General features: G+C 35.1%; 1 protein-coding gene across 3 annotated transcripts in view; it reads right to left on the bottom strand.

The window, feature by feature from the left end:
* The window catches only part of LOC114335563 (crustapain), a 47,889-nt gene that overhangs the window by 8,197 nt on the left and 16,245 nt on the right, over positions 1-23,447 (bottom strand). The window contains exons 1-3 of one of the 3 annotated variants that reach the window (XM_028285808.1): positions 16,796-16,937; positions 6,917-7,276; positions 107-461 (exon numbers count right to left, since the gene is read on the bottom strand). In XM_028285808.1, the coding sequence (XP_028141609.1) occupies positions 107-461; positions 6,917-7,276; positions 16,796-16,876 (796 nt within the window). In that variant the 5' untranslated portion in view covers positions 16,877-16,937. Of the gene's footprint in view, positions 1-106; positions 462-6,916; positions 7,277-16,795; positions 16,938-21,122; positions 21,410-23,447 lie in introns of those variants that run through there. The other 2 variants (XM_050650483.1, XM_028285807.2) reach the window with 2 other exon arrangements.

The following is a 23,447-nucleotide window of genomic DNA, read 5'->3' as shown; positions in this document are numbered from 1 at the left end:
TTGCTGGTAAATAACTTTTCCCAAAAATGGCCTATTCTCCGATAATCAGCCCAGACTATTAAATTCTAATGTAATTTACCTACTCCCGATTACTTCAACTACTCACCATCAGTATATAGCTGAAAATAATTGGTTGCATCTAAAGAAACCGCCACAGGTCCTTCAAGATAAACTGTACGTTGCAATTCTTCCTCCTCCCCCTCAGCAACATATATCCAGTCAATTATCTGTATAAGTGGATCGGTGGCGGTAATGTTGTCTGTTTGACAATCCTCAAATTCATATTTCCAAGGATAGTCCTTCTCTGTCATAATACCAAAATCCCTTGTGTAATTAAGGACCTTTTCATAACATATCCAACACTCATGTGGGTCAAAAGGAATGCAGTCTCGCAATTGTCTTGTACTTCGCTGTATTAGATTTCCAGTTTTTATAAACTCAGCCCCTTCTACAGCTGCTACCTAGAATAAAATATTTTATTTATAAAAAGCCATATTAACACATTTCCGAAATAATCTTTTTCTCAGTTATACCTAAATTAATAATATATGGAGGGGAAAAATTAATAATATTATAAAAGGCAATTACAGAGCTGATAATAGCTATCTATTTCCAGACTTATTATTCTCTTGGGGTGAGTTTTGTATTCTAAGTTTTTTATAGTCTACTTTAATTTTTTATAATGATTTTTTTACCTAACCTCGACGTTACTCTCCACTTGTATTAGTATCTTAATTTTGAATATTTCATTTCATCTATTAATATGCGTTTAGTAATCAAATTATTTAACTATTCCGTCACTATTAATTTTATTTTGTTCCTTTGCCAATGACTACTCTTTACGATTATTTGGCAAAGGCTCGTTTTTGGTTTTTCTTCTTGATGATTGATATGTGTCATTATCTTATAGTTTTTGGAAATGAAGATCTAGTCCTTCCTTCGGGCGCTTCAAGCCTATCACCGGTGATGGAACACAAGGCGAAGACAACAGGATGCATCTAGATAGACAGCAGAACCCAACATCTACAACACCACCAAAACCGTAGCTGCAAGGACCTAGAGCCACAATATCTGCCAAGGTCTACAAGTCAACAGCTGTACCAATCAACATCAAGAAGTTACCATTAGATACCAAAAGCCATAAGTGTAATCTACAAATTGTTAATTTTTGGCAAAAATTTGAATATATTTGTTAATGCATTTAAGTCATAGTTTTATTATATATTTATGAACAATAAACATAATTGGTTAAAAATACTGTTTTGTTTGCTTTCATTCTAAATTTTCATAGCTCATTTCTAAGATTACGACAAGAGTAGAAGAGAGACTGAGCTAAGCTAAAGGTGTAGCGATGACTATCTTGGATGATTGGAGTAATATTTTTGAATATTATTTCAATTAGCTGGGGTAGTCCATCGCCTTTTTTCGTTTCAGCTGCTTTATAGATTCTTGCTTTTGTGTCTTGTTTTATGTGCTTGTTCGTCCAGATTGTTGCATTAAGAGATCCCGCCGCTCTACTTGACTTTAAGCTTTGTTGTCGTACTTCTTCTTCAACACCTTCGTAACTGGTTATATCTATTCCCAGATATCTATACCTTGCTTCTTGCTTTGAAGACGTATTGAAGATGTGTGTTAATTTTTAAAGATTGTCTTCTGTCTCGACGATTAATGCGGCGTCGTCTGCATAAAATAATATTTGGATTTCTTTGTTTCCCATTCTGTATCCATGATCTTTACGTACTCCTTCTATTATTTCGTCCATTATTATATTAAAGAGAAATGGGCTTAACAAGCCCATTGGCTTTGTATTGGGGCCAGGCTGCATGTGTTAGGGTTGGGAATCAGTGCTCTGAAGAAGTAGAAATCAAGCGCGGAGTTCGGCAAGGCTGTATATTGTCACCAATGTTGTTTAATCTTTACGCTGAAACAATCTTAAATGAAGTGTTGGAAAATGCAAAAGAGGGAATATTCATTTGGTATGCTTATGAACAATATCAGATACGCAGATGACACCTTGTTACTGACAGGATCAATTGAACATCTTCAAGCGTTATTGAACCGAATGGTGGCATTCTGCGCGATATATGGACTCAAACTCAACGAAAGAAAAACAAAGTTTATGGTTATTAGTAAACAGGCAGACGTAAATAATAATTACTATAACGTAACAATCGGTAATGACTCAATTGAATGAGTAAGTAATATTGTATATCTGGGTACTCATATTAATGAAAGCTGGAATCCTAGTACAGAAATAAAAAGTAGAATTGCCAAAGCAAGAACAAGTTTTATGAAATTTAAGAAAATCCTGTGCAGTCATGATCTAAATTTGGAACTTCGCTTAAAAATGGTTCGATGTTATATATTCCCAGTACTACTTTACGGGGTTGAAGCATGGACCCTGACAGAATCGCTTTTAAAAAACCTAGAAGAATTTGAGTTGTGGGTCTACCGCCGTATTCTAAAGATCAGTTGGGTAGAAAGAGTCACAAACGAAAGGGTTTTGCAACGTTTGAATAAAAGTTGCGAAGTAGTGAACACGGTTAAAAGGCGCTAATTGGAATACTTTGGTCATATAATGCGTCACCCAGAAAAATATGACATACTTCACCTTGTCATGCAAGGTAAAATAATGGGAACAAGAAGTGTGGGCCGCCGTACAACTTCTTGGCTTAAAAACCTACGCCAATGGTTTGGGAAAACTAGCACTAAATTATTTCGTGCGGCTTTAAATAAGATAATGATTGTTAATATGCTGGGTAAGGCCGATGCCACATTATGCGTTTTGACCGGATGCGTTTCCGCCGCATCCGGTGAAAACGCATAGTGTGACAGATCGGTCCGGTTGCGTTGGAAACGGATGCGTTTTGACTCATCGGTACGCGCTTACAAACTGCACCAGACTAAACGCATAGTGTGACAGGTCGATTCGGTTGCGTTGGAAACGGATGCGTTTTCAACGCATCCGGTCAAAACGCATAATGTGGCATCGGCCTTACATGAGAGCCAACGATCGACAAACGGTCTCGGCACCTTAAGAAGGGCTTAACAAGTCACCCTGTCTGGGTCCGCTTTGTGCTGGTATAAACTATGTTAGTTTTCCATTAATCTTTTCCTATATTCGATTATGGAAGTAGATGTTTTCGATGGTTTGTATAATATTGATTGGAATGTTTCTTCTATGCAGTAAGTGTAAGACGTTTTCGACTTCGATGCGACCGAAAGCCTTTGTCAGGTGTATAAAACATAGATATGCTGGTTTATTGTACTCGATGGCCTTTTTTGTAATTTGTCTCAGTACAAATACGGCCTCTACGCAGGATTTTCCGGATCCGAATCCTTGTTGTTCATCTGATAAAGTTGTTAGTTTATTGATTTTGTTGGTTAGGACTTTTGAGGTTATCTTAAGTGCTTTGTTCAGTGTATTTATACCACTATAATTGTTGGGGTCTTCTTTGTTTCCTTTTTTGAACATTGGTATCATTATGCTGTTTTTCCCTGCGTCAAATTTATATTTCCAAGGATAATCCTTCTCTGTCATAATACCAAAATCCCTGGTGTAATTAAAGACCTTTTCATAACATATCCAACAATTATGTGGGTCAAAAAGAATGCAGTCTTTCAATTGTCTTGTACTTCGCTGTATCAGATTGTCAGTTTTTATAAACTCAGCTCCGTCTACAGCTTCTACATACAATAAAATATTTTGTTTATAAAAAGCCATATAACACATTTCCGAATTAATCTTTTTCTAAATTATAACTAAATAAAATTCTTAATCGAATGTCGATTGGAAACTTTACAATTTGGAGGCGAGAGTTTGAATATTACTTCTTCTTCCTTCTTGTATGTAGGCTTTAAAGCCTGTTTCTTCTTCAATATTATTAGCCTACTAAATTGTTTAAATTACCGTACCATCTTTTTCTTGGTCTGCCAGCACTTCTTCGTCCATGCGGTGCAATATTAATTTATATAAGTTTTCTTATCTCTAAGGTTATATATACTTTCTCCTCCGTATTTTAGAAGATCGTTGTTTATTCCGTCTGGTCCTGGTGACTTTCTATTTTTAAGTGAATTTATGGCTATCTCTACTTCCAGAAAACTGATTTCTATTTCCTGTCTTAATTCAGGTACGTTATTGTGTTGATTATTATGTTCCTTTCCTTTAAACAGTTCCGTCAAGTATCTTTCAAGTAATCATCTGTAACAATGGCGGAACCCACTGTTTCAAATTCGGGTGTTTTTAATGCATCGGTGTAAGCTAGTTGACAGGATGGACATTTATTTTTAATATTGTAGAAGTATTGGAGAAAAAAAGATGAAGGGGTGCTCTCCTTAGTATAAGTGGACAGATCTGTATTACAATACAGAATTGAAATCGTATTGTTTTCTTAAATTTTATATTTCATTGGACATTAATAGCACTTGGAGTTAACACTCCAAATATTAAGGAAACTTATGGTTAAAAACTGCAGATAAAAAATGATAATCAAACTAAAAATTAAAGATTCTACAAACTACTAACAACGAGAGTTACATCATAATCCGTATAAGATAAAGTTCTCCGTAAATTTTGCGAAACACTTTTAAACCTCCAAAAAACCATGTTTTTTTAAGTTTTGTAAAGGTTTTTGCGGGTCTACTTATATTTTTTGAGATCGATATAGCCTGAATATTTTTTAAATTTTTTTGCGTTCTATGTTATTAAAAAATTTAGACTCGCCGCAATTGTAGCCCACCTCTTCCCCTCCTCAACAGCCAAAAACGTCAATTTTTCGATTTTAATTTTTTAAGTTAGATTGCAATTAAATTATAAATTACAAAATATTCACACGGACAGCTGGGGCTTTTACAAAACATCTATTTTGATGGACACGAAGGTCGAGTGTACATAACCTCAATTTTTTTGTTTTTTTTTTGGTACGTATAACTTTTTTTGGTGATGGCTGGATGTCTATTTCTTTGTGTATTTTATCAAAAACTATATTTTTGACATTTTTCAGATTTTTCCCTAAGTTGCGCTATCTTCAAAAATCCACAAAACTGTTTTTTTCGGTATTTTTTAGGGATTTTCTCCATTTTATAGATATCCGGATTGATTAACCCAAGGTTTTTTATAGGTTATGTATAATTTGAAATAGGGAACTGAGTTTTTAGGTATATCTAAAAATTGTGCAAAACACTTCTAAATCCCCCTTCCCCCAAAAAACTATGTTTTCCAAATTTGTAAAGGTTTTTGAGCGGTTACTCATACAGGCATTGATCCTGTGTATCAAAAACAAGTTTATTAATAGCAAACTGAAAATTTGTTAATAGATGAACGGTGTCTAGTCGGAGAAACTTTGATGTACGGGAACACTGGAACAGGGGAAGTTTTATTTATTGAGCAGGTTACAAGTTTCGAAAGTCAGACTACGAAAACGTCCCATGTATTTTGTCAGATGGAACTTTCATTTGATTTGTTAGCCTTTCATTAAACTCTCATACAAAAATCAGACTGCGATTTACCACCAATATGGTCCCTGTCATTTGACACGTTTTACGTGTCGGACTTATTAAAATGCCCAACATATTTGTCGGACAAACAGTTTTTGTCTACGTTTTTGGCTGTGGGGGAGGGATAAGGGGGGTGGCGAGCTAAAAATCCGCGTAATCTCATTTTTTTTATTGCAAAGAACGTAAAAAAAAAATTAAAAAAGTTTAATTCTGGGAGTGAGGGCATTTTATCTATCTTAATGGGGGGTAACCCTTTATAGACGAGCGACACACCCCTAATTTGAGGCTTAAAAATAGAAAAAGGGACCATGATATGTGAATGCCAAATTTTTATCATTATTTATGTTTTTGAGGTCGCTGATTCCGAATATGAAATTTATTTTTATATAGAATTGTTGGAACATCTTCAAAAATAAAATGTTACACAAAAATAAGCAAAATCAATTTTGATGATTTTACATATCTACCTCACCGTATATATGTATCTCGCTTTGGCCGCTGTAAATATACCGCTCTAAAGCTGCCTCGTCTCGCTTTGGTCGCTGTAAATATAATATGTCTTTTTAAAAATTTTACTTTGTCATCTTTGAAAAATTTATATAACAATGATATTTGTCAGAGATGTTTAAACAGATTAAAAGAGAAGTTGTTACTTTTTCAACAATTTGTCGTCAGATTTCGTTAGTTTCATGTTTACTTAAAAAAATTAAGCTAAAAACTTATTATGTATATTGTGCATACTATAAAAATTTCAGAAAAAGAAAATATTAAAATGGAACAAAGTTGTAGCGAGTTAAACGCAAAAAACATGATATAATTTTTTTAATTTTTAGGCTAATATTGCGATTTTGGACAATGTTTTCCCACGTAAAATTAAAAATAAACCTAATTTTCCTTTTCAGCACCATCAAAAACATAAGGTATGATCAAAATTAGCCATTCACTACACTGTGGTTAGTTTCTCGCGAAAAAAAAAAACGTTTTTTGGGGTGTGCCGCTCTTCTATAAAGTCACATAACTCTTTTACTGTTCCATATTTTGACTTAAAATTTTCCAAAAAACTTCTTCATGAATTTTGTTTTTTTCCTGTGTTGGTTAAAATTATAAACCATAAAGTTTATATGACGACAAATTGTTTAAAAATTAACAACTTCTCTTTTGATTTGGACAAATCTCATCGTTATCTAAATACTTCAAGGATGACAAAGTGAAATTTTCAAAAGGAAATATTTACAGGGGCCAAAGCTACGGCGAGGTAAACTTGAAGAATTACCAAAATTTTTTTTTGCATTTTTGCAAAAAATTTAATTTTTGAACATATTCCACCAATTATAGGGAAAGTAAACTTCATATTCGGATTCAGCGGCCTCGAGAACATAAAGAAAAACCAAAATTGGTCATTAAGCTCTGTAGTACTTACCACGCTTGCAGCTGTGCAAGCACCACAATCGCCATAATATCGTACCGGTGTCACTGCTCCAGACTGGACCCAGTCATATTGATCTGGCAAATCATCAGATGCACTGGAGATTTTACTTCTACTTTTAGAAGAAGAAACATTGCTAACGATTTCGCTTAACTTAGAACTACCAGAAGATTTAAAACGACCAAGGAACTCTTCTTCGGTAAGGTCTGCAAATTGAGTAATTCCAAAGTTAAAAGTTGATTCGCCTTTTTCGTATTTTTCCTTTTGTTCTTTAATACGGATCAGATTTTTCTTAAATATTTCGAATCGATGATCATGCTCTTCAATGTTTTTATATACTCTGTTGTGGGTAATCTAAAAAAAATAACTTATGAAAATTGATTTATTCGTGAAAATATTTTTATTAGACTATAGTCTGTTTTTAAACCAGGAGGAGTAATTCAAATTTCCCGCGTCGTAATGCTTGTTTGTAGTTGGTCCAACCTCGGGCAAGTTTACTCCACTGTTATCAAATTTTCACACTAATTACATTTATAAAATTTTTTGTATTTTCTGCGTTATTCCTTCAATTTTTAGATCGTAAGTCTGTTTTTATATTATATAAAAAAAAACAGTTGTTTTTAGAACTCTTGAGCGACGTATTAGTATAATATTTATGGACTACCGTCAAAGGGCGATAAGACCAACCAAAAAAGAAGATATATTTGGTGATTTTTCTAGTGACCTTCTTGGATGTGAACCTGTCTTTTTCGTTTACTGCTCTTGGTTTAAAAACAAAACTTAGTACTTTACGCTATTGCAAAAATATCAAAGCAAAATGTCAACAGTATAGCTTTAAGAGCGTAGGCACAAATATATTACGGCTATCCCTACTTTTTCTTTCTTAACACTACAGATTACGTGTAGTTAAATTCTATGTATTAGCTGGAATGGAGATTTAAACATTACTTGACAATGATATTGTCGTCATTAACTTAGAGATGGCTTTTGAATGTTCTTGGATAACTGTTACTTGTATAATAGCTTAAATTATTAATTCAGTTAATTAATATGGTTATTTTTTACTAACTATGTATTCAGTGATTACAATGATTTATATACTATACAATAAAATTTAATATTTAATCGATAAAAGAGGAAAAGCGATAAAGTAATTTTATTAATAATATATTGTTATTATGACACGCTTACAAAAATAATTTTTAACATCTTTAACAACAAAATATGTACTTGGATCACAGAATATATCCTGCTGTATTGTGTGATTGAATCTTCCATAAATAAAAACAATAAATAACTTTTTATTAATTTAACTTCTTAAATCAATTATTTATCAAATACAGTACCAACATTATTTAGCCTTTTCACTGCGACTAGTTATAAAAGCAGTATGGTCTCTGGTACGGCTGTTTCGTGCCTTTGCTGATCAACCCGGTTGCCGCAGTCAGTCGATGTACTACTACGGCGTATAAATACGGTTCACGCAGTGTATCAATACATTGTATTCAGGACTATATTTGCAATTTTGTAGAAGTAACTGTTAATTTTTTGCTATTAGATTCTCAAAAATTAATAATTTATCGACGTAACAGACTCTGTTGAACTGTTTGTAGTTTTGTTTTTAAAGATTTTTTTCGACTTTTATTAGGAGTAGCAAAACCGGATATATGTTGTGCAATTTCCACCCCTCATTTGCAATAATTTTGATGCTAAATGCTACACACACAAAATCTTGAAAATGCAACCCAAAAATATCAGATTATTTACTATTATTTTTATTAGATTATTTATCAAATTACCGGTCCTAACGCTCTTGTACTTTTTTTTAAAGTCAATAATACGGTTATCAGCAGCTGTAATTCACACAATGAAATTCTTAAACTTAAATGAAATAAGCTGATAAACACTATCCTATATAGGCGAATAACTACGTCGAAGGAGAATCCTAAGATTTTACAAGTAAATGCTCGAGAGTGCGTGCCTGTGTAAAAAGGTGCGGATTTGTACGGCTCCCGCAGTAAAGTATAAAATTTTTAGAGGTACTGTTAATTTGGATATAACATGCGCAACTCTCTTCTATAGGCAACATAATGTATGCAAACAATATCTGATTCATACGGTTGCCGCAGCGAATGCGGAAAAAGGTTACGCGTATTTAGTCGGTTCTCGTTGTACGGGAATTTTACGTATATGTCCGGTTCCAGCAGTGAAAAGGTTTAAACAACTGAAAATATCCCTGAAGCCGTGTCAAATAGTTAGGAGCCTTGTTTGTCACTGTCTTGTCAGCACATTATGTGTGACTGAGTGCATTGTATGAGAGAGATACCGAATGGTGTAAAAAATTTTCAAATCCAGAAAAATCTGATAAATTAACATTTTAAAAAATTTAAACGCAGAATGAAAGATTAAATTATTACCAAGGGCCGAAAGACCCTTAGAATAAATAAAATTGTTCTCTTGAATGAGATATTTGAAACTTTTTTCTTTTGTTTTTACCCCTGTAACTTATTAAAATAAACATTTTACAAAATTTTCAGGGACTTTCGGCCCTCAGTAACAACGTCATCTATCATTCTGAGTTAAATTTTTTTTTAAATGGGTCTTATTAGTTTTCGCAGGATTAGAAAAAAATTCGTGAATTTAAATAGCATTGAAGCCCAATGTTTGCTCCTGTCTTCTTAATTTTAAATCTTAATAACATTAGTAATACAGTCAACTCCCGTTTATCCGCGAGCGGTTTATCTGTGGGGCGGAAAATCCGCGACTCTGTAAAAGCTTATTTTATACAGTGATAAGCACTCTAATAAACAACAAAATAACGCAAAGATGGATTAAGTTGTGAGATAAAAAGAAGTGAAACTAGTGTAGGTGAGAGATTTAGCGATAAAAACCTATAGACTTACATTCTATTTGTTGTTTCCCACCTTTAGACATGTCAGAGGAATATGTCAACTAAAACTGTTACTGTCACAGTGGTAATTGTCAAACTCGACTGATAGGTCTAAAGATGGGAAACAATAGGTAGAATAAAAATTTATAGTTTTTATCGCTAAATCTCCCACATCCACTAGTTTCATTCCTTTTTATCTCAAAACTTACTGTGTTTTTCATCTTTTGCGTTATTTTGTCGGTTATTAGCGCGTTCATCACTGCTTTAAATAATATGACAAGGGAGTTTTCGAAGTCATTTATTATTTTCGAGTCTATTTACGAAATCGTCTCTGCGTGGGTGTCTGTAAAGTCTTCAGCAATTGTAAATTCTGTTACGGTTTTTTTAAACCTTCACAATTCATTTATATACGTTAAATTGAAAGATATTTAAATACTTTAAAACCCCCTGGTTACGCCTATGGTAGCTCCTATAAAATAGTTGTTTCGTTCGCAAAAAGGTTCTGTTCAGTTGATTTTTTGTTTAGAAATGGTTTGAGATTCTAGAAATATGCTGTCTTTGTCTCGTTCACAGGTTGTGCATATATTCTTGTCACGTAACTGAATCAACCAGTGGTTCCGTGCTTGAATGGTTTGTCTGAGTTGGAACTCAGGTCGAATGACATTAAGTAAAGACGGATGACATCTGGGCTGTCTTCGATTGTTCTGGAACGAGGTCGGATTGCAAGGGGTGAAACTTTACTAATCCCTTTCTGTTGGGAAAATAATACAGCCCAAGTTTATGGAAACTCGTCGTCTCGAGGAGCTTGTACCAGTGACGGATTTGGGGCTGTATATTTTGCTGTGCCGATGGACATTTGTTTGGTTACGAGACATCGGGGTTTGGTTACCTCTTGTGAGTTGTGAGGAAAGATACCGTGAAAATTCTCTTGTGGCCACCTAACACCAACAGGTAAATATCTTTAAAGATCTTAGGCTTATAGCCCCTCGTATTTCTACTGTCTCACATTGTCCCTACTGACAGTGTATTTTCTGTCCTTAGTAGGCCAATTTCGTGAGGACACACTTTGGGGACTAGTGGCTGTCCGTTGTCCAACGCCTAATTAACCAGAATCACCACCACTGGAACACCCTCCTACAAGACCCGCAAGCAAGAAGAGGACGTCAGTATTAACCATACCACCTCTATTTTTATATATTCCATATACCCTATACTGTGCCTATACCTACCATTTTGTTCAGATCTAAGTCCTTCTTGTTACCCTCATTGTACACCTGAATTTAGCGCTATACGAGGGTATTAACTTTAACAGAGTAATTACAGGGTAGTATATATTTATTGTACTTAGTTAACTCCACAGGTAGACTTGCAAGAGGTAGGTATTTGACACTCCATGGTGGTAATTATTAACAATATCTGATTCTTGCTTAACGTAGGTACGTTTTATTCATCAGGGTGTAATGAATATTTATATTTTCCATATTAAAGGTATTAAGTTAGATAGTTAGGGCTCTTTTTAGACTTGACAGTACTTTATATTTTATAAGTAGTTAATAGTTTAAATAGTCAATACATTTTCCTTGCATTTCGTTGCAAATCCCCTATTTTCTTTTATTTTATGTTTTTAGTTTATGTTTAAATAAATGTCGATAGCTATGGGTTGTTTTAATGTTCAGAAATAACCGGGTCACCTTACCAACCTGCTGAACTCACTTATAAATCCCTGAGATCAGATAGAGAAATTAGCTGACTGTTTTGCATTTTACTGTATTTTGTATTTTAGATTATAGAGTATATTAATATTCATTTTATTTATTCAAGATCATCTCTCGATCGTTATATTGATGTAACAATTCATGGAGAAAACTGTTAACAATCATCGATAATTCTGTCGAACTAGAAGTTTAGAGAAAACACAAATATACTGCCTGTCCCTACAAGTTTAATTTGCGCAGTGCCCGGGGAGATCATAAGGGCGAAAGAAAACTACAAGATTTTAAACTGTAACGCTACATACCTACTCAGAACTTGAGCATCTAACCGATGAATACATCCTAAGAAAATGCTGAGGTGAAATCGAGGAAAGGAATGAAGAAGAGTAGCTTGTACCTGGTGGACAAATGACTCACGAAGCGGCCTTTAGTTACGTGGATGAACCTCTAGAATACATAGAGTACAAGGATGAGGTACTGCTCGTTAATAAACTGATGCTGCATAAAATACACTGTAGAATGAATAAAGAAACACGTTTTCCACTCAAACGGGAGGGTAAACTAGCTCGCGTCCGCAGAAGAATTCTGCACGTGCCCTCGGGTTAACACTAAATGAGCTAGAACGAACAGGCGGCCAAACTATCTAACGATCTCGTGGCCAATACACAACTGCAAACATGAACGCCCAACCAAGGAATGGTTCTTATGAGAACCAAGCGACTAGAACTCTGGGACCCATTGTCCGGATTTGTCAGATAAATATTGAAGGCATTAGTCGATCCAAAAGCGAAATGCTGTCAAACATACCACTTTCTAACGACATCGACCTGGTAGTCATACAGGAAACCCATGCTGCGAACGAACAACAACTCGCAAGTAGAGGCAAAATTCCAGGCTATGATCTTCTGGGAGCAACCTATCACCATGCTTATGGTACCGACAACTACGTAAAAAACTCCGTAGAAAACGCTCACCTCATATCTTCCACCATGCAAGATAATATACATTTGACCGTTACCAAAATAGGTGAAATGGAAGTGACAAATGTTTATAAACCCCCAAGTATTACATGGCCAAGCCACGTCATAGACATAAGGCCCCATCCCGCCATCTATTTAGGTGATTTTAACAGCCATCATCAAGAATGGAAATACAGAAATAACGATGAAAACGGGGAGACACTGCTAGACTGGGCAGAGAGTAACCACCTGCATCACGTCTTCGATGCCAAAGACCGGGGCACTTTTAAATCGGCGGCATGGAAACAAGAGTACAATCCAGATTTATGTTTTGTGAGCAAAAACCAGAAAAGCTACCCCTTACCAACCAAGAGAAGAGTACTTCATGACTTCCCGCATAGCCAGCAGAGGCCGATCATTATTGAGATTGGTATCCAAATCCCACTAGTCACAACCATTCCACGACCACGCTGGAACTTTAACAAAGGTAACTGGCCCGCCTTTACCAACGAACTCGATAAAATCCTACGATGTATTCCACCAACATACAAAAATTATGAAAGGTTTAGAGGGGCAATAATTGCTACAGCAAAGAAACACATTCCCAGGGGCCATCGTAAGCAATACATACCAGGATGGAGTGAGGAAAGCCAAAACCTCTACGAAGAATACCTTGAAACCGGTGAAAGTGACATTGCGGACGAACTTCTCCTGAGCCTTGATGTAGCAAGAAGGAAGAAATGGACAGATGAAGTCGAATCGTTAGATTTCAAAAAGTCTAGCCGTAAAGCGTGGTCGCTCCTAAGAAAACTCGGAAGTGACAAACTGGCAACACGACAAATCCACGACTTCAACCCAAATAAAATTGCATCACGTACAGTTGCCACCTCCAGAGGAGCATGTGATAAAAAGTTTACCACTACTATAAAAAGGGAGCTTAACCCGCCGTTACACGCGTCTTCTATTGTGACGTGGTTGCACGCGTATGAGCGTCGCCCTCACCTACATAAATTCGACTTATTTCGAGGAAGAATGAATGTCAACCTGTATAAATATAAAATGGGTTGTACTCACATATTATAGAAAGTCTCGTAAACCATTTTTTTATTAATTTAACAAAACAAAAGTAAAAATAATATAGATCAAAAGCAAGTTGTCTTAATTTTCAATTTCAGCAAGCCACTGAAGAAATTAACGTTCTTTACGCGAATTAATTTTACTAAAAATACAAATTAAAATTAACAACCCTTCTGAAGCTATTTCTTTGTGGCATTTATGTAATTAACTATTAATATTTTGTATTTTGCTAACGACGTCCGAGGCGGAATTCGAAATGTCAATAAAATCAATTTTTCAAGTTAAATTGTTGCTTATTTCCCAATTAGAATAGGTAAATTTAAAAATGGGTTCTTAACCAGTGGCGCACCTAGAATTTTCCTCTGGGGAGGGGGGGAAGGGGTTTTGCTTGGGCACCGAAAGTTTTTTGTATTATTTGTGAAAGACAAGTTACATTTTCCTACTTTCATTTATATATATTTCTATATGCTCTGGGTGGGATTTTAACCCCCAAACCCCCCCCCTCGGTGTGCCACTGTTCCTAACCTAATCCAAACAATAATATTTTAAGTAAACCTACCTAAATATTAAATAAAAACCTAAAAGTTTCTTTGAGATAATAGAAACGTGATTTCACTGTGATTGCACGCGCAGTGAGGAATTCCCTCACTTGAAGAGAGATGTCTCTTCTTTCAACTATCACACAGCACACTGACCGCCTGAAATATTCTATAACTTTTTCATACCCTCTCATGAATCATGCTAAAGGCATTCCTGGGTGCTTAAGGTTATGGTATTAGTTTACACAATTTCATTGGTTATAAACAAATATGGTGAGGGATTCCCTCATAGCGCGTGTAATGGCGGGTTAAACATCTAAAAGCTGCCTGTCCATCAGATACAGAGTACTCCGCACCGTTCACTCCAGAAGAAGTCTCAAACGCCATCAAAGACATTAAACCTAACAAAGCTCCTGGTACAGATGGTATACCTCCCGAATTCCTGATCCATTGTGGGAAATTTGCAAAAACCTGGTTGTCTAAATTCTATACAGATATACTCAAAACAGGTAACCTACCAAACATCTTTAAACAAACAAAAATCATAGCCATTCTAAAACCTGGAAAACCAACAGACAACCCAGCGAGTTACCGCCCCGTCGCTTTACTCAGTTCAGCTTACAAGCTCCTCGAAAGACTGGTCCTGAACAGAATCGGCCCAAAGCTACTTCAAAAAATACCAATTGAACAAGCAGGATTCAGGCCTCAACGAAGCACCACTGACCAAGTGCTCTCTATAACTACCTACATAGAGGCAGGTTACCAAAGAAAACTGAAGACGTCTGTGGCATTCATCGATTTATCGGCTGCATATGACACGGTTTGGAAAGATGGCCTCATCTATAAGCTCCTGAAAATAATCCCCTGCAAAGCAACCGCCCGACTCATAAATACTATGCTGAGCAGTAGAAACTTTCGTGTAACCATGGGAACTACAGTGAGCAAACAGAGAACGCTTAACAAGGGCCTCCCCCAGGGCTCCGTACTTGCACCGCTGCTATTTATTATGTATATAGCTGATATGCCCCCTACCAGATCTAAAAAAATTGGATATGCAGACGACTGGGCACTTGCAACTCAAAACTACTTAATACAAAACTCCGAGGCAATCCTAACGGAAGATCTGGAACGCCTGGTTAAGTACTTTAAACAATGGAGACTTAAACCTAACCCCAAAAAAACCGAGGTTAGCTGTTTTCACCTGAACAACAATATGGCCCACACAAAACTTAAAGTGTACATTGATAACCAACTGCTCACGCACAACTATAATCCCAATTACTTCGGCGTCACCCTGGACAGAACACTCTCCTTTAAGAAACGTCTTGAGAACACCGCAGCAAAGCTGAGAACCCGTAACAACATCATACAGAAGCTTTGCGGGACTACATGGGGCTCAACAGCAAGTACACTTCGGTGTTCAGCCCTTGGACTCGTATACTCCGCAGCTGAATACTGCTCCCCTGTTTGGCTGAACAGCGTTCACACAAAAATTGTAGATACTCAGCTCAATGTCGCCATGCGTCTCATATCTGGAACGATCAAGTCTACACCTGTGGAGTGGCTTCCACTACTGAGCCACATACCTCCACCTAACCTTCGTCGTCAGCATGCTCTGCTTAGAGAATTCCAAAAGCTGCTTAACAACCCGCAGTTACCTATACACACATATGTCGCCGACGCTAACTCACATCGATTGCGCTCCAGAAAACCTCCGACTAGAGATGCAATAAACTTGAGTTCCAACAATTTCCAAATGAACTCCCAGTGGAAGAACATGCAGAGCGACAGACCGAACCTAATAATGAGAAACACACCATGCATCACAGAAACTCCACCAGGTTTTGACCTCCCCCGAAAATCATGGTCAACTCTTAACAGGATAAGAACGGGTCATGGAGTCTCCGCAGATTCCCTTTATAAATGGAAAATGAGAACCTCTGCTGAGTGCGACTGCGGCGCCGAGAAACAGACCATCCAGCAATTGATTGCCGAATGCCCTCGGAGAAAGTATGATGGAGATCCTCTGGACTTCGCCTCTGCAACACCAGCGTCGATTAAATATATTAATACATTAGATGTTAGACTATAACATATGTGTGATAATGTTGTGTATCAAATTGCCATACGCTAAATAAATAATCCACTCAAAGAAGCAGAAAAAAATGACAGAATAGTTTCTAAATTGTAAAAATTTTGGCACACGTTGAAAATTGTATATTAAAGCTTTATGAGAAACGATCTTCTTATTTTTTGGCATTCATGTATGACTTCATCTTACGGCTTATCTCTGATTTTTGTTATCCGCGACCACCGTGCCACTCAACCCTACGGATCAACGGTGAATTGTACTTGTCTGTTATTAACTGTTCCAGAACTGTTTTGTGTAAATTAGTTCGAAATGACCTATCCTATTGCAGATCGCGCTGAAAATATTTTTATGTTTTTTGAAAGAGAAAAATGTACGAGGACTTCGAAATTATTTCATCAGCTTCAAAAAGATAAGAAACTTCAAAATAAATATGTAAATAATTATTAAGTTTACAAAATTGGTGAAACTGGATCAACAGTTGGTAAATAATGGGAAAGTGAATTATGTACTAGGACTGAAGCGACAAAAAAGCAGTGGTATGTTATGTTACGTTAAAACTTACTATCTTATAATATATTTTGAACGTACGAAATTATATGCATACCTTAAATTTAGTCCATTTTTCTTCGTCTGTAGATGCTGTAGTTGCAACTACAATTAGCAAAACTACTAAAATAATTTTCATTATCAAAGTTAACTTATTGCCATAAGATAAAATAAATTATAGCACTCTCTGTGCACTCAAAATTTTATTTATATGCATTTTTACTGATAACGGATATTTTAAACGATAGGTTTTATCTTTTTAAGTTTGGATGCTCTCTAAAACTAGATTATGAGACTAGATATACAAATAAATCAAAACATATATGCCTAAACGAAAAAGAAGAATTGCCCAAGATTACATTACATTAACTCTGTGACTGGATAACAAAATTATGAATTTGTTTATCATTACTAAAATACCACCAAATATAAATAGAACCAATAGAATTAATGCTAATTTAATAAAAAAATATGTTATAGTATCTTTATATATTTTTATTTCTTTTTTACTTTTGTTAAAAAGTCTTGTTATAAAGTTAAATTTTATTATTGTCTTCCTTTTGTTATTAATATATGTCCATATAGGTACTCGTAGTCCATGTAACTATATCGTAGTAGTTGATCTCACTGGTGAATCTTGGAATGTATTTCTTCGTTATTCCCTGCTTTTGGTGTTATTTGGCCTCGCAGGTATTTAAACGTTTAAGTTGATTTTATGGTACACGACAATTAGACCGAAAAGCACTTTACCGAAACCTCACTAGACCGAGCAGCATTAGACCGAAATGGTTCATAAATCAAAAATAATACAGTAAAATATGCTAAGATTTTGTATATCTGTCTTTTTGTTTATTGTTTTTTTTATTTTTACCAGAGAACGGCAGTTCTCGTCAGTGGCGCACACACACTCCCCTACATGCGATATTATATAATTTTCGATTTTATAAATCTGACTAAATTGAAAATGGGGCCAACTCCCATCTTAAACTTCAGGAAAAGACTCACCAATTCATATGTCAACCATCCATTTTGGTCCAAGCGTGTGGATTTTACGGCCCTTCGTATTTAGAGTCTGTTTTTCGTTTTCGTCCCATAACTTCCAAAACTTCGAATATTTATATCCGACCTTTGCGACTTCTAACAGCACTGATCATTACCTTTCCAAAGCATGTCTAATTTTGAAAATCGGTTATACCATTCAAAAGTTACCGAGCTCAGAAATATGACTAAATTTCTATTTACAACGGTTAAAATGTTTGTGGATATGTATGTATGTGTGTGGAAAAGTTAAACCATTCTGAATTTTTTTCTGTATTTGAAGATGGGGTCATGGGCGACTCAGAACCGGTGTAGTTTTTAAATTTTGATCAACCATAAGCCAGCTATAGAACTTGGTAAGTACAAAATGGCTTTTTTTTGGGGTATATATCTTCGGTTAAAGATGAAACAAGAAAACCGCAAATAAATCAAATCAATAATAGTGTTGAGTCATGCTTTCAAATGGTGTTTAAGCCGTCAGGATCAGACATACACACGGCTCAGTATAGCCGAAAACTGAAAAACAAACTTTAAAAATTTTGGTTTTTCGACAATTACTCAAAATTTCGACCTACGAATTGCGCCAATAACTAAGCGTTTGTAAAAGGACTCTAGTCGAATCTAACGGTGTATACCTTATATCCGGGAAAATTCTAATGTTTAAGTTATAGTCTTCATAAATATGATCAAATCTATTTCCTTTGGGAAAAAAACTGTTTTAAGCTCAATAATTCCTGTAATAGCTTTAGTTATCATACTTGACTTTAGATGCATCAGATACTACTTGTCAATAAGTTTCAAACTCAGGTTTAGTGATCAAAATCGATTAAGCCGTTCAGAAGTTATTAAGCTACAAATGTATAATCCAATTAACGATTATTCCCGAAATGGTTTATGTAGTTGTAGTGGTTACGACGCTAAATTTGATCTGGTAACGGGCAATCCGTGCATATTTACCGATCATCCCAATATTTTTTTCAATGTATTTCGAATAGAAAAAAATCAAGTGTACATTCGATTGACACTAGATCATTTGGGGGATAATGCGACAAAGGCGACCATTTATAAAGCTTAACGTGTAATCGAGAAACATTGCATTCAACTTTATACATGTAGTTTATAAATAACGTTGAAAAACTCCTGATACAAGAATAAAAAACCGCCAAACGCCGTAAAAATGAGTGGCGCATACAATATTCCAGCTACAAAAGATCTGATATGAATATTACGTGGCGCAAAAATGTATTTTCATTTTGATGGAAAACAAAATTCTGGTTTCATTTTAAAATATTTTTCCATATTATTATATTTTTCCTAAATTTGAACTAAACGCGCCACAAAAGAGTTTCAAAATTCAAACTGTATCAAAGTTACTCTTTTGTGGCACGTTTTACTTCAAATTGAGCAAATATTATGAAAAAAATCTTTAAAAATATAACTAGAATTTTGTTTTTCATCAAAATGAAAATACATTTTCGCGCCACGTTATATTCATATCAGATCTTTTGTAGCTGGAATATTGTATGCGCCACTCATTTCTACGGCGTTTAGCGGTTTTTTATTCTTGTTTTATATAGAGACTGTATAATTCGTTACTATGTACAGTTTGATATAAAATAATTTTCATTCTTTAAACAAAGTAGTGAACGTAAAAATAAATTATGGGTAGAGTGACGTTATAGTTATTAAGGTACCAAGGGTATTATAAGGATTATTTCATTCATAGGAGATTCTGACCCATAGAAAGCTACAGAAATCTGAATTAAATCTATAATTTTTGATAATCTTCCGTCGTTAAGTATATTACGTCAGATGCCCTTCGTTGCTACCAAAAAATACATTCAGTGACATTAATGACAATTAATGTTTTAAAAATTATAAAAGTGATGACTTTCAATCGTCAAATATTTATAAAAACTGTTTGTCTAATGGTACTTACATAAATAAATTACAATAAAATGTTGGTTTTGAACAGTTTTATTCATGAAATAATCGCAACAAATTGCACTCGACCTCTGAAATTAATATAGAATTTTTGCTCTCGTGACACTTTGACATAATTTCACTCGCCTTCGGCTCGTGAAATTAAAACTGTCAAAGTGTCACTCGGGAAAAATTCAATAATTTCAGAGCTCTTGTGCAATTACTACTGATTATTTCATTCATAGGAGATTCTGACCAATAGAAAGCTACAGAAATCTGAATTAAATCTATAATTTTTGATAATCTCCCGTCGTTAAGTATATTACGTCAGATGCCCTTCGTTGCTACCAAAAAATACATTCAGTGACATTAATGACAATTATTGGTTTAAAAATTATAAAAGTGATAACTTTCAATCGTCAAATATTTATAAAAACTGTGTGTTTAATGGTACTTACATAAATAAATTACAATAAAATTTTGGTTTTGAACAGTTTTATTCATGAAATAATCGCAACAAATTGCACTCGACCTCTGAAATTAATATAGAATTTTTGCTCTCGTGACACTTTGACATAATTTCACTCGCCTTCGGCCAGTGAAATTAAAACTGTCAAAGTGTCACTCGGGAAAAATTCAATAATTTCAGAGCTCTTGTGCAATTACTACTGATAATAACGCTAAAGGTCAATGGTGTATTTACCTAGGGTCTTAGGCTCGAGGGATATACGTTGACCGAAAGCGTGATTATTGTAATACCCGTGGTGCTTTTAACGTTTATTGTCCTACTAAATTATTCTTTATATGCAAAAGACTTGAATGAAGTTTGAATTAATTAGTTTTCAAATAAGTACATTTACCAGTAACAGTAGTAACGTAATTGTTGTAACCATAGTTTTACTTAGGTTGATATATTTGTCAACTTGACAGTATTTAACTATTTATTTAAATTTAATGCCCAAGGGCGCTATTTTTCAAAATAACGCCCTATTGTACGATCTGATCTTCTCACATGTCCTTACCAAATTAAACGTTTTTGTTCGATGCAGCTTCTTCTCATGAACTCCATTTCAGTTGCTGTAATTTTGGACCTCTTTCGTTTGTTTATTACCCAATTCTCTGCTCCGTAGATCATTATACTACGTACCAAGTTGTATTCTCTTCTTTGTATTTCTTGTAATCTGTCTATTCCACAATACCCCGTTCATTTGTTTAATACATGTTCTTGTCAGTGCTAATCTGCTGGATATCTTTTGCTCGGTGGTTCAATTCTTTGAGAGTATGAATCCTAAATAATTGAATTTTTCAGTGCCGTTAATTTCCCCATCATCGTCGATTTCCAAGTTTCTCACTGGTTCTTGTTCTGTTGCTAAATATTAAACGACATTCCTTGCACACATTTTTAAGAACACATAGAAAAGGTCTATTTTCGAAATTGTATGTTTACTAATTCAGATATTTTTTGAATAATACACATATAATTAATAATATTAATAATCAAGAACTGGAATAACAGCTGACGTAGCAACTCCACACTGATTATTCTTATTTCTTCTTAACCAAAGGTACCCGTTATTTCCCCAAAACGTGCCAATATAATTTTTAAGGATCCAGTATTGGCCTTGTCTTTTAGATTCACCATAGCCAACAAGCAAAAGGGTAGTATCCATATCATCCATTGTATTTCCACAAGTTGGATCATCTAGCACACCTATAAAATAATATATTATTACTCTATTTCGATAAACAAAAAAATATTTGTACTAAAGCGCAAAAATTTATACAAAGGCGCGAATATAATAATAATTCCAATTTTGACTTTTTGGAAAAACTACTGTGTTTAGGCAAGAAAGGCAAGTGGTGAGTTTCTCACATGCAAAAATTAATATTTTATTTTTACAGTATTGAACTAACTAACATTATTTAGTTCATCATACCTACTTTCAAACCTATCCTATAGAAACAATTGCTGAGAGATTTTGTGAACTGTAAACGAGCATTATATCTCTCAACTTTGAGCAGTAAAGGGAACATTAGTGCAAATATAACTCAAATTACTTGCCGAAGGGTAAAAACTGTCTTTTGCTCGTTTTCGTTGCGAACACATCTACCTCAGTACGAAAGACTTTATCTCGGTTCTAGAGATTGCAATTTCTGGATCCAGCATCCAGCAATCCAGCTGGATCCAGCGCCTTTTTTTACATGCTGGATCCAGCAAACCGTGTTGGATCCAGCAGCGCGGATCCTCAAACATGTCAAATTGGAAATAAGTTACTTAATGTCTTCATTAGTCTCTTTATTTAAAGCTGTGAATCGGCAACTTGCCATTCTATGAAGCTAGCAGTAGCTGAATGCTAAAAATCTTCTACACCATAAAAGTTTGCATCGATAAAGCGTTGATAGACATTGATTCTGAGATAAATTCTCTGCTGGCGAATGGTCAATAATCAATGAGTTGATCGCCAGTTTTTAACCGGTGAAACTGGCTATAAAAGCTCTTTGCAGATGAGAGTTGACTTTGATAGCGGCCGACACAACCATGAAATTTGCCTTAGACAAACTAAATAGCCAGGACTCTAGCCTTAGTGCCGATATATCTGAAGCACTACCAACAGAATCGCGGAATGGTGCCTCTCTGAAATTACAAAAGAATGCAATGCGACAAAAGATGAAAGATTTGTTGAGTCGTATAAATAAACAAGTGATTGTGGAACCAGTGCAAGAGGACGTAATGGAAGAAGATGGGCCAACTAATCCGGAGCCCGTGAATTTTACTGGAACAAGAACTTAACATTGAATTGAAACGAGAAAGAGAAAACTTTTATAACAAAAAAAAAACTGATTCTCAAAAAGATTTTGGAAAAGGAAATGGCCTTTTATGACACCGAAGGAGTGAAAGGCGATCATTTGTCCATGGTCTGTGACTATTTAATGATCTTAAAACCGACCAGTATAGAGCCGAAAGGGCTTTCTCCGCAACCAGCTGTATGTGCAGTTCTATGCGCAGTAGGTTAGGCCTATGTTTTTTAAGGCCTCACTTCTAAAAAAACCAAATAATTCATGTTTCTGTTATCTAGAAATTTAGAATACAGACAAAAAAACATTAAAATCGTGTTTTTATTTTGATTCCACATTTTGCTGGATCCGCCCTGGATCCAGCTGGATTCAGGCCAATCTTTCAAAAATCCAGCTGGATTGAAAATGCTGCTGGATTGCAATCCCTACTCGGTTCAAATATCGTTGAACAAACGCTTTTTCTCTCTACACAATACCTAATATAAGACGCTAATCTGATATAGACAAACGGTTAATCCGCTAAAATCAATTAAATTTCGTACAGGAAACAACCGCCTGTAAAACTGGTGTATGTGAGGTAATAGAATCACGAGTGGTAAAACAGTGACTGGGGTAACAGCTTTTATAAACTTATAATATTGTCCGTATCATCATATATTCCCTCTCTAATCTACCTTAAACAAGTAACCTAAAAACATGCATTGCACACAACTCTGAAGTTATATTCATAATTTCATATAGAATGAGTATTATTATGGAACGCCTCAATTATCTAGGAAACGGCTAGCAGGATTTTTATATATTTTGGTGAGTAAAGGTACCCTAGTGCGGCCTATATCGCCGGTCCGGAAAAAGAATGTCGTAACTACAAGAAGGCAAATTTCTCAGGAGAGCAGAAAAAAATGATTTTTAAATATTTAAAATAGGGATTAAATGAGAAGTAATCGTCCAGG

This window comes from Diabrotica virgifera, chromosome 1, assembly GCF_917563875.1.
Source record: "Diabrotica virgifera virgifera chromosome 1, PGI_DIABVI_V3a".
NCBI lineage: Eukaryota > Metazoa > Arthropoda > Insecta > Coleoptera > Chrysomelidae > Diabrotica > Diabrotica virgifera.
Note: the sequence above shows the minus strand (reverse complement) of the source record. Positions and strands in the feature narration are given on the sequence as shown.